A 15,619-nucleotide genomic window follows, 5' to 3' on the forward strand; every position below is an offset into this window, starting at 1 on the left:
TTATTGGCATTATGTATTATTATTGTTCGTCTTACTATTATCAGATTATCATCATCATCACTATCATTATTATCGTTATTGTCCCCGCCGAACGAGTTCGAGCAGGGGACTATGAAACGGGCTCCGTACGTGTGTGTGTGTCCGTCCGTCCGTGTGTCCGTGTGTGCGTCCGTGTGTGATCAAAATCTTCAATTTGCTACTTCTCTGTCATTTATGAGCCAATTTTAATTCTGTTTGCTTTATATGATAGCACTACAAGGGAGCTTTGAAACTTCTACACAGAATTTCAGTCGTGACCTTTGACCTTGACCTTTGACCTAGATATTGTACATTTTGCTACAAAATGCTACTCCTTCGCCATTTCTAACCCGATTTCGATTCTGTTTGCTTTATATGATGGCACTAGGTGAGGGCTTCAAAACTGCTACACAGAATTTTGACCTTTGACTTCTTTGACCTTTGACCTTGATTTTTGACCTATATTGTACATTTTGCTACAAAATGCTACTCCTTCGCCATTTCTAACCCGATTTCGATTCCGTTTGCTTTATGTGATGGCACTAGGTGAGGGCTTCAAAACTTCTACACAGAATTTTGACCTTTGCCTTCTTTGACCTTTGACCTTGATTTTTGACCTGTATTGTACATTTTGCTACAAAATGCTACTCCTTCGCCATTTCTAACCCGATTTCGATTCCGTTTGCTTTATGTGATGGCACTAGGTGAGGGCTTCAAAACTTCTACACAGAATTTTGACCTTTGCCTTCTTTGACCTTTGACCTTGATTTTTGACCTGTATTGTACATTGGCTACAAAATGCTACTCCTTCGCCATTTCTAACCCGATTTCGATTCCGTTTGCTTTATGTGATGGCACTAGGTGAGGGCTTCAAAACTTCTACACAGAATTTTGACCTTTGCCTTCTTTGACCTTTGACCTTGATTTTTGACCTGTATTGTACATTGGCTACAAAATGCTACTCCTTCGCCATTTCTAACCCGATTTCGATTCCGTTTGCTTTATGTGATGGCACTAGGTGAGGGCTTCAAAACTTCTACACAGAATTTTGACCTTTGCCTTCTTTGACCTTTGACCTTGATTTTTGACCTGTATTGTACATTGGCTACAAAATGCTACTCCTTCGCCATTTCTAACCCGATTTCGATTCCGTTTGCTTTATGTGATGGCACTAGGTGAGGGCTTCAAAACTTTACACAGAATTTTGACCTTTGACATCTTTGACCTTTGACCTTGATTTTTGACCTGTATTGCACATTTTGCTACAAAATGCTACTTCCGGCGGGGACATATATTACGCACCGCGTAATTTCTACTTTTCCTTGTTATAATCATTAAGTGGTAATTTCTGATAAGTAAATGAACGGTAATTCCAATGGTATACAATATTCATTATTTTGGGGGTCGTTCTTGTATAAGGGGGCAGTCGATGTATTTGCATTATGTTTAAATCTGCATGTCTGTGTCAAAATGACCTGCCCCTCACTACTGAGTCTATGTAATACTGTATATTATGAGAAGAGTAGCTAAAATAAGCAACATCTTCTTACATCTAAAGTACAAACCTGCGTTTTGCATCAGAGTCAACACTCTCAGTGTTTTTCAAACAGAACTTGTTGACGTTTCCAATGTTCCAGCCAAAGAGACTAGGTCATCTTTGGGAAGGTCGTCCACATAATAGGCCTACACGACTCGGTGTCCACACAGGGAACAATACGCACCTATTCGATTGGGTGTAAGAATTATTTATCACGCGGAACATAGACATGCTGGCTGGACAAGTATACAATACGGTTCATATTATAGGCAGAACCTTTCGTCTATTTGGACCAGTGTTACATGTACTTGTTACAACATTTTATGTTTTTAACTATGATGATTCATCTCCTAAATTATAGGACAGGGATTCGGTGAAACCAGACGTAATCCCCTCGGAGCGATATCCCCAGCGATATTGACTGGTCTTTCACTGTAAGTATTAATCACACTTCATCTTTCACCAAACTAACATTTCTGAGGAGCCTATCAAACAATCAGGTGTGTGTTTATTTATCCGTTAGCAGCTGTTGTGTATTTTGTCTTTAATATCAAATGTACAGTATATCAATGTAAAAAGATATACCCCTCTTAATTTCCATCTACATGTTGTCAATAACTTTGTTTGTTATGTGTCATATCTCAATCCGATTGACTCTCTCACAAAAAAAAAAAAAAAAATTGCCTTTGAACCTAATTTTTATTCTCAGCCACAATTTATGTACAGTGTAAATATATTACTCGGTTTGAATCTATAGTCATATATTAGTTGTTCTCATATTTTGTACTCAGACAACACATCCAATTCAGTTCATTGCTTTTTGTCTTAAGGACCCATTGCAAGACATCTTAGTCATGCCAAGGCGGAAAGTGGCAGTGGTAGGAGCTGGCATCATTGGCGTTGCCACGGCAGTCAACATCCAGGCTCTCTGCCCAGATGCTGATGTTGCGATCCTTGCTGAGAAGTTCTCGCCGGACACGACGTCTGATGGGGCGGCAGGTTTCATACAGCCTTACCTGGTTGTTGGTACGCCAAATGAAGACGTGATGTGAGTATGGAAATTATATAGAAATCTCTGTCTTGAAAGAAGTATTTTTGTTTTCTTCTTCTGCTTTAGGGTAGTCAGCCTTCTTCAATCCTATGTAGATTATTGCAAATATCATCATTTTTAAAATATTTTATTTGTGTGGGGGGGGGGGGGTGTGTTTGACAATTCCAGCGGGATTTAACTCGGCTCTTCAGTAGAGAAGTAAAGTTTGCTCTGTTATGTGCATAGCATAATATGACATAATATGAATGTTGGAGATATCACGTTTGATACATATGTGTCTACCAGGTCAGTTGTATCACAAAACATCCTACCATATGAAAATTTTGTAATAAAGCCTAAAATATAATAGGATATACCACTATTTTTCTCAATAAACCATAACTGTAGACGGTTTATTCTAGACACAATTTTTTATTTTAACTATTGTTCACATTTTGTATATTGATTTTAACAATGCTTAACATTGATTATACGGATTAACATTTTTACATTTGTTATTGTCCCCGCCGAACGAGTTCGAGCAGGGGACTATGAAACGGGCTCCGTACGTGTGTCCGTCCGTCAGTCCGTCCGTCTGTGTGTGCGTCCGTGTGTGATCAAAATGTTCAGTTTGATACTTTTCTGTCATTTATGAGCCAATTTTGATTCTGTTTGCTTTATATGATAGCACTACATGGGAGCTTGAAACTTCTACACAGAATTTCAGTTGTGACCTTTGACATTGACCTTTGACCTATATTGTACATTTTGCTTCAAAATGCTACTCCTTCGCCATTTCTAACCCGATTTCGATTCCGTTTGCTTTATGTGATGGCACTAGGTGAGGTCTTCAAAACTTCTACACAGAATTTTGACCTTTGACTTCTTTGACCGTTGACCTTGATTTTTGACCTATATTGTACATTTTGCTACAAAATGCTACTCCTTCGCCATTTCTTACCCGATTTCGATTCCGTTTGCTTTATGTGATGGCACTAAGTGAGGGCTTCAAAACTTCTACACAGAATTTTGACGTTTGACCTTTGACCTTGAGTTTTGACCTGTATTGTACATTTTGCTACAAAATGCTACTCCTTCACCATTTCTAACCCGATTTCGATTACGTTTGCTTTATGTGATGGCACTAGGTGAGGGCTTCAAAACTTCTACACAGAATTTTGACCTTTGACTTCTTTGACCTTTGACCTTGATTTTTGACCTGTATTGTACATTTTGCTACAAAATGCTACTCCTTTGCCATTTCTAACCCGATTTAAATTCCGTTTGCTTTATGTGATGGCACTAGGTGAGGGCTTCAAAACTTCTACACAGAATTTTGACCTTTGACTTCTTTGACCTTTGACCTTGTTTTTTGACCTGTATTGTACATTGGCTACAAAATGCTACTTCCAGCGGGGACATTTATTACGCACCGCGTAATTTCTACCTTTCCTTGTTTCTATCCTGAACTCACATTTAAAACTATATTAAAGCAGTAAAGCTGGGTTTTTGTTGTCCCCGCCGAACGAGTTCGAGCAGGGGACTATGAAACGGGCTCCGTACGTGTGTGTGTCCGTGTGTCCGTCCGTGCGTCCGTGTGTCCGTCCGTGCGTCCGTCCGTGCGTCCGTGTGTGATCAAAATGTTCAAAATGCTACTCCTTCGCCATTTCTAACCCGATTTTGATTCTGTTTGCTTTATATGATAGCACTACATGGGAGCTTTGAAACTTCTATAAAGAATTTCAGTTGTGACCTTTGACCTTGACCTTTGACCTATATTGTACATTTTGCTTCAAAATGCTACTCCTTCGCCATTTCTAACCCGATTTTGATTCCGTTTGCTTTATATGATGGCACTAGGTGAGGGCTTCAAAACTTCTACACAGAATTTTGACCTTTGACCTTTGACCTTGATTTTTTGCCTATATTGTACATTGGCTACAAAATGCTACTCCTTCGCCATTTCTAACCCGATTTCGATTCCGTTTGCTTTATATGATGGCACTAGGTGAGGGCTTCAAAACTTCTACACAGAATTTTGACCTTTGACTTCTTTGACCTTTGACCTTGATTTTTGACCTAAATTGTACATTTTGCTACAAAATGCTACTCCTTCGCCATTTGTAACCCGATTTCAATTCCGTTTGCTTTAAGTGATGGCACTTGGTGAGGGCTTCAAAACTTCTACACAGAATTTTGACCTTTGACTTCTTTGACCTCTGACCTTGATTTTTGACCTGTATTGTACATTTTGCTATTAAATGCTACTCCTTCGCCATTTCTAACCCGATTTCGATTCCGTTTGCTTTATGTGATGGCACTAGGTGAGGGCTTCAAAACTTCTACACAGAATTTTGTCCTTTGACTTCTTTGACCTTTGACCTTGATCTTTTTACCTATATTGTACATTTTGCTACTAAATGCTACTTCCGGCGGGGACATATATTATGCACCGCGTAATTTCTACTTCTCCTTGTTTCATCTGTACATGGTGAAAAAAAAAAATGCTTTTAAAGGTAGGGAATACCTTTTACAGAACTCCCAAAATGCAGCAAAACATTAAATATGAACCTCAGGGGACTTGTTTAGGTCACTGCTTAGAAATTTGAAAGTCAACAGTTATCTACAATTTGAATAATGCACAAAACTCAACTACTCAGTAGTGCTGTGTGTCAGCCACACTTAAGCCTTTTTGTTGCAGTCTTCTGTATTTTTTATCTATAAACACAAATCTATAAGTATAAGAGCTGATGTAGTGTGTGGCAAGAATGTATTAGATATAGAAATGTTTGTAAATTTTGATGAACTTTATTCACAAAATATACATGATGGACACACATGCAGTGCATGGGTCTGCAAAGGTAGCCTAGTAATGTACTGGAATTTACGGTGAGCCCCGAAAAAATTCAATTCAAAATCTAACGGTCAATAAAAATGTACTAAATGTTACCTTCCACTTTCAATACTTTATGGGAGTTTCTAAAATGATACTCTCTTCAACATACCACTGTGTTTACACAACTCTTCATTTAAGGCATGCAAATGGGATTCCCTACCTTTTATAAGTCTCTTCGACTGCCGTTCCAAAGGGCACTGTATAATTGCCGTCCTTGAACACTGAGATTGCTGTCACTAGCCCGGATATTGGCCTTTCCACAGGACTATCAGACAAACAACTCACTGCCAGTAACATATGACCTAAGATTATGCTGTTTTGAGGAATATATATGTGTGTGTGTGTGTGTGTGTGACCCTGCATCACAAAGCCAACAAAAAGTCGCCAGACATGGGTTTCCAGTTAAGGGCAGATTCTGAAAGAGGGCAAGTCCAAGATAATGTCCCCTCAGATGCTCAAAATTCATCTTGATTTTATCAAAAAGTTATTGATATCATGTTGTAGCCAAAGAGTTAAATCATATATTTCCAGCAAAGAAAATATTGAATTATGCAAATTTATGCAAGAAATATGGCCTTGATTTGCATAAATCAAAAACAAACCTTACGTATGGGACAAATTATAAATATTCATCTAAAATCAGTTGAATTTGTCCTTGACCTAGTTCCTTTATGGACATGACCCCTGTATGAGTTAGTATAATCTGCAATTGGTAAGACAAGGTCAGCACATTAATTATGCAAATTATGCACTTTCCCAGAACATAGTGTCCCATACGTAAGGATTTGAGTATGTTTTTTTAAGTTTTTTCTGAAGATTTGTAACATTGACCAATCATACTTTAGGAAGTTCTAATTTATTCATGTCAACTCCAGATTAGCAAAACTAAATGAGGAAATTTAATTAGTCCTTCATCTTATAACTAATTAAAGTTTGCTTACGTATGGGACAAATGCCTTACGTATGGGACATTACATGCAAAGTGAATGGGAAAACCGCCTTTTGACATGAATGCTATATGTCCTTACATTTGTTTGGTTAATGGTTATCTTTGCACCTACTCTGAAGGAAATGTCTATATATCTGCCTCTCCTACTCAGTTGACCTCAGGGAGAGTGTAAGAACAGCATTATTGAGTCATTCTATGATTAAGAAAGGAAAATAAAGAATATTCATTTATACTTGTATTTTCTTATTTTCATTACAGGCTGTGCAGCTGGTCTTAAATTAACATTCCCCGTTAACATTTTGATATTGGACATTTTCTTAATTCAGTTATCATTTTCAACTTTACCTCTCTACAAAATGACTTTGTCCAAGAATGGGATTCTCTGAGTGTCATTTTAGGTGCAGTACACTGTTCAGCATGTACCACAGGTTGTACAGCCTCAAAAGCGAAATCAAAACAATTGTGCTTATGGCGCTCATCAATGACAACATTATAGGTCTTACTGAAAAGAAAAATCACTTAAGGTGTGAGCAGGTAACTTTGTCATTACTAGAGTTGATAGCAAAGGAAAAACCCTATGAGAATACTTTTTATTTTGATATGATTGTTAATATTTCAACTGCTCACCCTCAGAATATGTCATGACTTTAACATCAAGGTCATGAACATGATTTCTGAAAATCCTGTAAAATGAAGACTATAGTTTACATTTGCTATAAACCACAATATCAATACTGGTTCTGTGGTTGGAGTGCTAAAAACACAAATTACACAAACAAATAGGGAATTCAATATTCTTTTCTATTTTGTGTTTGAAGAGACAGATGTGCTCTGAGACACCTTCATCAACTCATACTTACTTTGTACCCCACATCTACACAATTATCAACATACATTGCAATCTGGTAGTGTATGATCAAATGAGGTTATTAGAATTTATTCAAAATTGTAATTTGCAGATCAGTGAGTAACTTAAGTGTTTCAAATCTAGATTTGAATGTGCAAATGATAATCTTTCCTGTATCGCTACACAAGCATGTATGTATGTACAAAGTAACACAAATTTTGTCGTCTTTGGTTTCATAGACACGAAGCCAAGCAATTTGAAAAAAAAAAAAAAAAACAGCATTGGTACATACATTCTTCTATCTCCTTGAAATCTAAAACTTTCATTAAAATTTGATTGATTTTGCAGTTCAGCTAAAATTCACATGGCAAAACATGATGATTACAGAGCAAAATGAAGTACTCTTGTTGTTGTTGTGTTTTGTGCTGCATTTCAAACAATTATAAAAGCTTTATAAAAACTCAGACAACTTGCAAGGTAAGCCTAGAGCTACTGAAAGTACCCACTTCAAACTGTATTTGCAAATTACACTGTACATGACATTTGATTCTAAAGTTGAAATTATCAAGACTACAAATTAGTTATTGTACATGTACATGTATGCTATATCAAGGTCACAAGCTAGAATTCGCTCATTTTTTTTTTCATTTGATGAAAAAATATTGACTAGAGTAATTACAAATGGGCTAGAAATAGAGTGTCAGTACACTATATCTGTATGTGCAGACATCATGAGGACAGTGTTAATGCATGACGGAATCCAAACTAAGACATTTAATTGTAAATTGGTAATTACTTTTATTTGTTTTATTTTAGCTTTTGCTAGGTACCTGAACCAGGAAAGTACCCACTTAGAAGTCTATTTCCTTTGTTACATGTTGTAGCATGATTTGTGGAACTGAATATGACACTATGGGGAAATTTAAAGTCATTCCCATGAATGCATTTGTGCACTAAAGACAAATGTCCCATACGTAAGTTGAGCCATGTCCCATACGTAAGGTGTACTTTCGTTAATTAAACCAACTTCATGAAAATATGCTTTATTCTTTTGCAGTGAAACTTTGCTGGAAGATACTTCAGTATTGTACCTTTCTTCACTTCCAAACAGAACTTGATCAGTAAGGTACTTTCAGAGAATTTTCAGTTCAAACTTTATTTTGAAAAATCCAGTTTTTCTCTGGTCCCATACGTAAGTTGGCATATTTTTCTTAATAAAACCATTAACCCAAGGTCAAATGACATCAAACTTAAACACAATATTCTTCTCAGGGATACCAGTCCTCCTGATGATAAACAATAAAATCCAAGTGCTCCTTCATTACTTTTCAGAGGTTTGAAATCTCTGAATGTCCCATACGTAAGGTGCGCGATATCTTGGACTTGCCCAAGAGCAGACTCTAAGCTTTAGAATGATGTATAACTCAATTCACAAATGGACTCTCCTAACCTATCTAAATACTGGAAAGAAAGCACACACTCTGGAAAAGTATGAACTGTATGAGGAAAGAGGCTCTGAAGTACAGGGTCTATTCAAGCATTTAATCTTTACCAAGTCATGCTTATAGCTGTGTGATGAAAGGGACAATTACACAGGATGTAAACCACGGGAGCAACGACAATGAAAGGATTATCAGATTAAGCTGAAATTAAGCATCTTCTAATATTAACACATTCTGTCCATGATTAATGCCAACTTTCAAAGCAGTATACTAGCGTTATTCTTTCAAAAGTTATTATAAACTTAAAAAGTGAAGGGTGTGCAAAGTATTCAAGAAATGAAAAAGGGGCCTCTAAGACATACCTGATCATTCTACTCTATAGAAAAACTGGGGAAAGCACACTTTCCCATTCATGTTCTGATCCCAAACTAGAGAATAATGTGGAAGAAGAATAGCTCTTTCAAAAAATGTGAAAAACTTAAGATTGACTCGGTTGACCCATTTCACCTTCATAAGGTCCTCACAGAAAATCAAGGGGTTTGACTTTTTTTTTGGTTCGTTTTGTGATGCACGGTCATAATATATTGTTATACATAGTATATATATATATATATATATATATATATATACAGCATTGTGTGTATATATATATATATATATATATGAAGGGTTTGTTTGCAAAAACCGATAAGTCCATTTTTGAAGATTTTGAAGTACGATCTCTATCATAAAGTACAAAATAATACCTTTTAAATGATATATTGGTCACTACATATAAATGTATATTTTTGAAGTTATGGTCAAAAAAAGCACAAATTTTCTTATTATTCTCTTTATTTTTCTTGACCTTTAATCACAAATATCTCCATTTGGCAAATATGGACTTATCGGTTTTTTGCAAACAAACTCTTCATATATATATACCTATGATATAGTAGAGAGGAAGAGAGAGAATCTAGAGTATGAAGATTTCTGTTAATATTCTGCTTTCCATATTCAACTCTAGGAATATTCAGAGGAAACTTGTATTACCTTTTCCTAATTCCTTTTCACACAAAAGCTCAATTCTATAGCAGGGCCCATTACAGAGATCAAAGTTCTTAGATTTTAACCCTAACTAGGCCGGGCTATTTCACTAGATGATAGAGCCGGGGGGGGGGGGGGGGGGGGGGGGGGGGGGCTCCCAGGCCTCCCCCCCCCCCTCCAGATCTCGGCCATTGACCGCACGATCGCGACGAAAATTTGAAATTTGCACGTTATTGCCTATGACGTAATCTAAAGTACCATGAAGTTAGTTTTTCAGAAAAATTATTATTTATGCTAAATTATGCTAATCTATGCATAATGATGCATGAAATTAGACAATTTGGTATAAATCACTAAATAAAGCTCAAAACAGGCACATGTTTTGTGTAAATATTCTTTTTAGTGCCCTTAGCAAATGTAAGAGAAAAAAAAAGTGCAATCAGAAAAAATTTCTTCAGTATTTTATTGTTTTTTGAATTTCTTTGTTTTTTCAAAGAAATTTGTCTGCAACATCGTTCCGAACAAGAAAATATGTTATTGATTAGTTTTAATCAATAAAACCCCCAAATAATCATGCTTTTATGAAATTTGCCTGTAAACACAGTTTGCATTGAAATTGTACACGAATTCACGTTTGATGTGAGATGTAAGTCATGCAAAAACACCAAAGACAGGGAAAATACTATATTGGTCACGTTTTGTATTTCATAATGTACTGACTGTATGAAGCACGTGTGGACATGTTCCCGCAGGAGATGGTTTTCTTCCACCTTCAAACATCTGTGGAAAATTGTTCTCTCCACAAATGCTGGGAAATCTGGTGTTCACTTCACTTCTGGTTACAACATCTACAAACACAAAGTGGTGAGCTAAATATTTAGTTGCTTTCAGGAGACATATCACACAATACATGCTTCCTTTATTTGCATACCATGCTCACAGACTGTTATCCATTGATTGCATTTTTTTTTTTTTTTTTTGGTTCTACCAAGTGTTTTACTTCGAATCATTATGAAATGCAACGTGAAAACATTTTGGGAGAACATAATGGTTTGTAGTGAATTTACAAGGCATACTCCATCGAACTGAGATATCACATTGATATTTCTTATGCTGCATTTACACCAAGCACGGTACGATCAGCAACTGGCCGGGTTTTTGCTATGATGCGCCAAATGGAACCTTGTCTGGTTCTGTTACAAGAGAAGCAATAACTCGGTACAAAATCACCCAGAATGTTATTCTTATGTCAAAATCAAGAGCAACAAAATCAAGTGGTTATACAGTAGAAAATCAATTTTGTAACGAAATTATTAGCGGGGAAGTGGTATTGTAACAGAACCAGACATGGTTCCTTTTTGCGCACCTATGATAGCAAAACCCCGTTTCTTGACTCGTGCCAGATTTGGTGTAAACCCAGCTTAACTCGGGTAAAATGAAACGGGGATAACTACATTGCGATTACACCACTTAGCTTCAGACAGTGCACTACAAACGTCAAGATCTCTACTTGGTTCAAAACCATAGCGAAGACCCTGCAAAATTGTATAGGACACACCCCAAAAGAACTGCAAAGAAAAAAAAAAGGAGATATAAAAAAAAAAATCCCTTATAGATGGCGTATAAGAATGCATATACCTGCAATGGGGTCATCCATGTGCATATCAATTAACATTCAGGCCAGAAATAGGTCATTAAAGGAAATGAAAGATTGAGAAAGACAATGACAATAATGGAGATAATAATTAGATTGATTTGGACTATTGTAGTGTAAGTGTGGTTTTTTTTCTTTTACTATTTGCCTTTTATAGCCAGAGCCGAACTGGAAAGATGACGTGATTGACTTCCGCATTGTTCCTGAGAAAGAGCTGCAACTTCTGTTTCCTTCCTTCAAGTGAGATTTTTTTTTTTTTCAAAGTGAGATTTTTTTTTTTTTCAAAGTCTGTCTTTCCTTTGCTCTCTATCTTTTACCAGTTGAAGACTTGTCCTGAGTAAACTCAGACAGGGGTCTAAGATTGGAAATGCATATTTTTTTGTTTAACAGCATCAGCTGCCCTTATTCGGTATACATTCACTTTTATTTCATCTTTTTGTATGATGGTGATCCGTGTGTTTTGCTGACAACGTTACTTTTATACTTAATGTGTATATTAAAATTCATAGTTCGGAAGGATAATTCTATCTTTAAGATGTGTTTTAAGTTTTGTTCATTGGGATAACGTTTTTTTTTTTGTTTTGTTTTTTTTTGTTTTTTTTGTTTTTTTGGTCTAGAGTTCAGTTTCTTTGTTTGCCATCCAACAGGTGTAGAGTAAAAGATACTTTTAAAACAGTCTGCAGTACATTATACATATATCAAAGTATTTGATAATACCTGATGGTACCGTATAATAAATGCAGATGACGTATTGTTTAAGAGTGTACAATGTGCAAAAGGGATATGTGTGAATCCTTCAACTCTGTTTCACTTCCCCAGATTTGGCTGGTTCTACACCACCTTCATGTGTGAGGGCCACAGATATATTCCATTCCTGACAGAGAGGTATTCAAACTTCAAATTGTGATCGCACAATATATGACTGATCGTATGCTATTTGTAGCAGAACGTATCGCTCAATGGAGTCATTTTTAGGCCTATGCGATGCGAATAATGCAATTTCACAGGGCGTTTATAGGAAATGGCTGCCCGATGGTAACTTTGGAACAATCGGAAATAGACAAAGCAAGACTGCGTGTGCTCTGAACTGGTTCAAAGTTTCATGGGTTGGTAACTCTACCGTTTATTGCCCCATAAAGTAGTGCGCATTGTGATTTAAAGTCCATGTCAACCATTTCTGCAAGTTCCTCAGGCCAGCACCAGCTCAAAGCTAACTGAAGTAAATTGAGCACCCAAACAAGTGCAACGTGTTTGTAATACACAGTCCATGCAGCTGAGTGCAGAAAAGTGGTTATTGATACTGTTCATTACTAGGGCCCTTTAAAAAGAAAAGTTTGGCTCTTTAATATGTAAATTAAAACACTTTTCATGAGTTATATCACTCAGCCAATCATTTTATTAAGATCCATATCGCTATAGGGTTTTAAAGGAATGCACTGTTGTTATCAAATCTGTTCATGTCTCCTGTCATATGATATGATTGTATTGCAAATGTGAATGGAAGGGGTTACAATCATAAAATCTCCATATTATAGAAACGTGCAGAAATCTAAAAGAACTGGCCAATTTTTGAGTAAAATAGGAACCTAATTTTCTTAACATTTAATATGGTAATTTGAGCGGAATACTCAAAAAGCTTTGGAATGAAGAGGCTTTTGAAATTCTTCAAGCAACATTTACAATGATGTATGGAATATGACAGTCTCAACTGGTAGAATTTTTTTTTTTACTCTGCCTTACGTAAGGCGTGCTGCCTCTGCATCTATGTCGGAATCTGGATGGATTATTTGATGCTGATGAAATATAAGCTACAAGTGTACATGTCTGGGCTCGAAAAGGTTTAATAAATCACTTCATATTTAATTATTTTCCTCTCATTGATACCGTAATGAACTGTGACTACAGTATATGCTGAATGATACCACAATAATCCATGCAGCTGGCATGTCAAAAAGTGTGTGTCCTTGACACTATGTTGTTGTGTTCTCGACAGATTCCAGAAGAATGGTGGTATTTTGATGCAGCGGAGAATATCCAGTTTTGCTGAGGTACACTGAGAAGAGTTTATTTGTACATTTGTGAAGCTGAGCAATAGAAACATAATTTCGACACCTACTGTTGGAGGCAATACAATGTACATGCATTGGTTTATAAGGGTTAATGAAACAACCCTTTCATACTACAAATGTATACATTGGATTGGTTTATAAGAAGTTTATGATGATATGTAGATGCTAGACACTGTACATGTTTGTTATATTGCATATCATTATTTTTGTCTATTCTTGTTGGTACTCTTGTCTAAACTCTGATGAGCTATTGAAACCCGAGGCAGAAAATGTCTTCACAAAGCTATATATCCAGTCTTTGGAGATACTTTTCGTACTATATATGGTAGTTTGAGGGAATTTTGATAAAGAAATCATTTTGTCCCACAGTACAAATTTAATTCCTATAACAATGTTGTTTTGTTGTTGTTGTTGTTGTTGTTTAGAAACAAGACCAACATTCAAAACCAATTTGCCCAACAAGATAAAAAAATGATATAATATATAAACAGTGTATCTTCCAAGCATCAAGAAGACTTAATCCCATTCAACAAAGTAACCAAACCTAGGGCGATGAAATATTGCCCATTAGATATAAAAAAATTTACCTGAAGATAGCTCAATCGTTTCAAGAAATGTAGGCCCTTATATTCTCTCTAAATCCAGTTTTATACATGACACACAGTTAATGTAAAAAGCGTGATATATAGAAAAAGGAAACAGCAAAGTCGAATGTGAATTCATAAATACGGCCGCTGTATATACATGTACTTGGCGCACAGTATCATTAATGAATAAGGTAGGTAAGTTTTCATATACAGTAGTTTCGAAAGCCTGCAGCAGAAACTAAAAAATAAGAAGAGAAAGAAGAAGAAGAAGAAGAACAACAACAACAACAGAACAACAAACTAGTACAGAAGGTCATGCTTAGTGTTATTCAGTCACTATTGAAGTCGGTCCCCTCTCCCAGGCATTTCGTAGTTTGATGTTCTCTCTTCGGTATCCGTGGTAACCCCTCCAGCTCTCCGGCCAGTATGATGTAGTGGTGAATTGTACAGGGGTGTGGTCGAGGTTTCTAGCCAACGATGACTCTGTGAGACCAGTCCGTGGTCAAGTCATGAGGGTAAGTTACGAATCACCGCAGGAATTGTCACATATTCCTTTAGAATTTACTTAAAATGGCTATAACAATGAAAGCATAGTGCAGGTAGAATGAGTGAAAGTTCATGATTTTTTTTTTTAAACTTTATATCTTCTCTGTCTTTCTGTATGTTTCCACCATGAAGTGTGGTTGCCATGGCTGGAGGCATTCGTATTTTATGTTTTCGGGTTGTCCGTCCATCCTTCTGTCCTTCCCCAATCAATTTTGTAGACGACGTATTCCGGAACAGCCCTACGTATCCAAATGAAACCGTGCATATATACAATGTAAAAAATATGAGTGGGCGAAGCTACACCTTATCAACATGTGGGTGTACAATGCGCTCCCGTTATTCAACGAGCAAGGTACAATAATGAAATTCTATTACAAAATGCAACGAAGCGAAAAGTCAGGTCCTAAAGTTATCATCTACACACCTTTACGCACTCTACTATTTCAATATAACGAATTCAAGGAAATTCCCAGGTTTCACGAGATTAATGAAAAAGGAGAAGTTTAATACAAAGACTAATTGTAACTTGATTGTGTCGTGGGTGAATGTGTGTGAGTGTAGGTGTGTGCATGGAGGTGAGACATCTCACCTCCCTGGTGTGTGTGCATGAGTGTCTGTCTGACCAGGGAGGTGGGGTCTGACTATACGAGTATACAGTATATAAAGTGATATAATAGTATGTGAGTGTCAGTAGTTATTTGTGTGTTTATCCTCAATACAGTGAAGTTAAATTTTCTATACAATTCTGCTTTTCCAACTATGCCAAAGTCACACATGGTGAGTAACATATTCGTATTAAAGGCTCTGCAGAGTGTTCGGACTTGGATAAAATGTCTTTTTGCGGTTATCCATCGCAAATATAAATTAACTGTCAACTAAAGTGGGAAATGCCTCTTGCAAGGCACATTGTGTGTCTTGCAGGGGGGGGGGGCTGTTAACAAGCCACATCATGGTTTTAATTACTCACTGATGACAAATAGATAAAAAAAAAATGGTTCCTCAAGTGTCACTATTCATA

General features: G+C 36.6%; 1 protein-coding gene across 1 annotated transcript in view; it reads left to right on the forward strand.

Annotated features, from left to right (window-relative positions):
* The first annotated feature begins 2,364 nt into the window (after positions 1 to 2,364).
* The window catches only part of LOC140233954 (D-aspartate oxidase-like), a 29,274-nt gene continuing 16,019 nt past the window's right edge, over positions 2,365 to 15,619 (forward strand). The window contains exons 1-6 of the mRNA XM_072314042.1: positions 2,365 to 2,603; positions 10,498 to 10,609; positions 11,557 to 11,639; positions 12,219 to 12,284; positions 13,393 to 13,447; positions 14,469 to 14,570. Of these exons, the coding sequence (XP_072170143.1) occupies positions 2,410 to 2,603; positions 10,498 to 10,609; positions 11,557 to 11,639; positions 12,219 to 12,284; positions 13,393 to 13,447; positions 14,469 to 14,570 (612 nt within the window). The 5' untranslated portion in view covers positions 2,365 to 2,409. The remainder of the gene's footprint in view (positions 2,604 to 10,497; positions 10,610 to 11,556; positions 11,640 to 12,218; positions 12,285 to 13,392; positions 13,448 to 14,468; positions 14,571 to 15,619) is intronic.

The sequence above is a fragment of the Diadema setosum genome, chromosome 10 (assembly GCF_964275005.1).
Source record: "Diadema setosum chromosome 10, eeDiaSeto1, whole genome shotgun sequence".
NCBI lineage: Eukaryota > Metazoa > Echinodermata > Echinoidea > Diadematoida > Diadematidae > Diadema > Diadema setosum.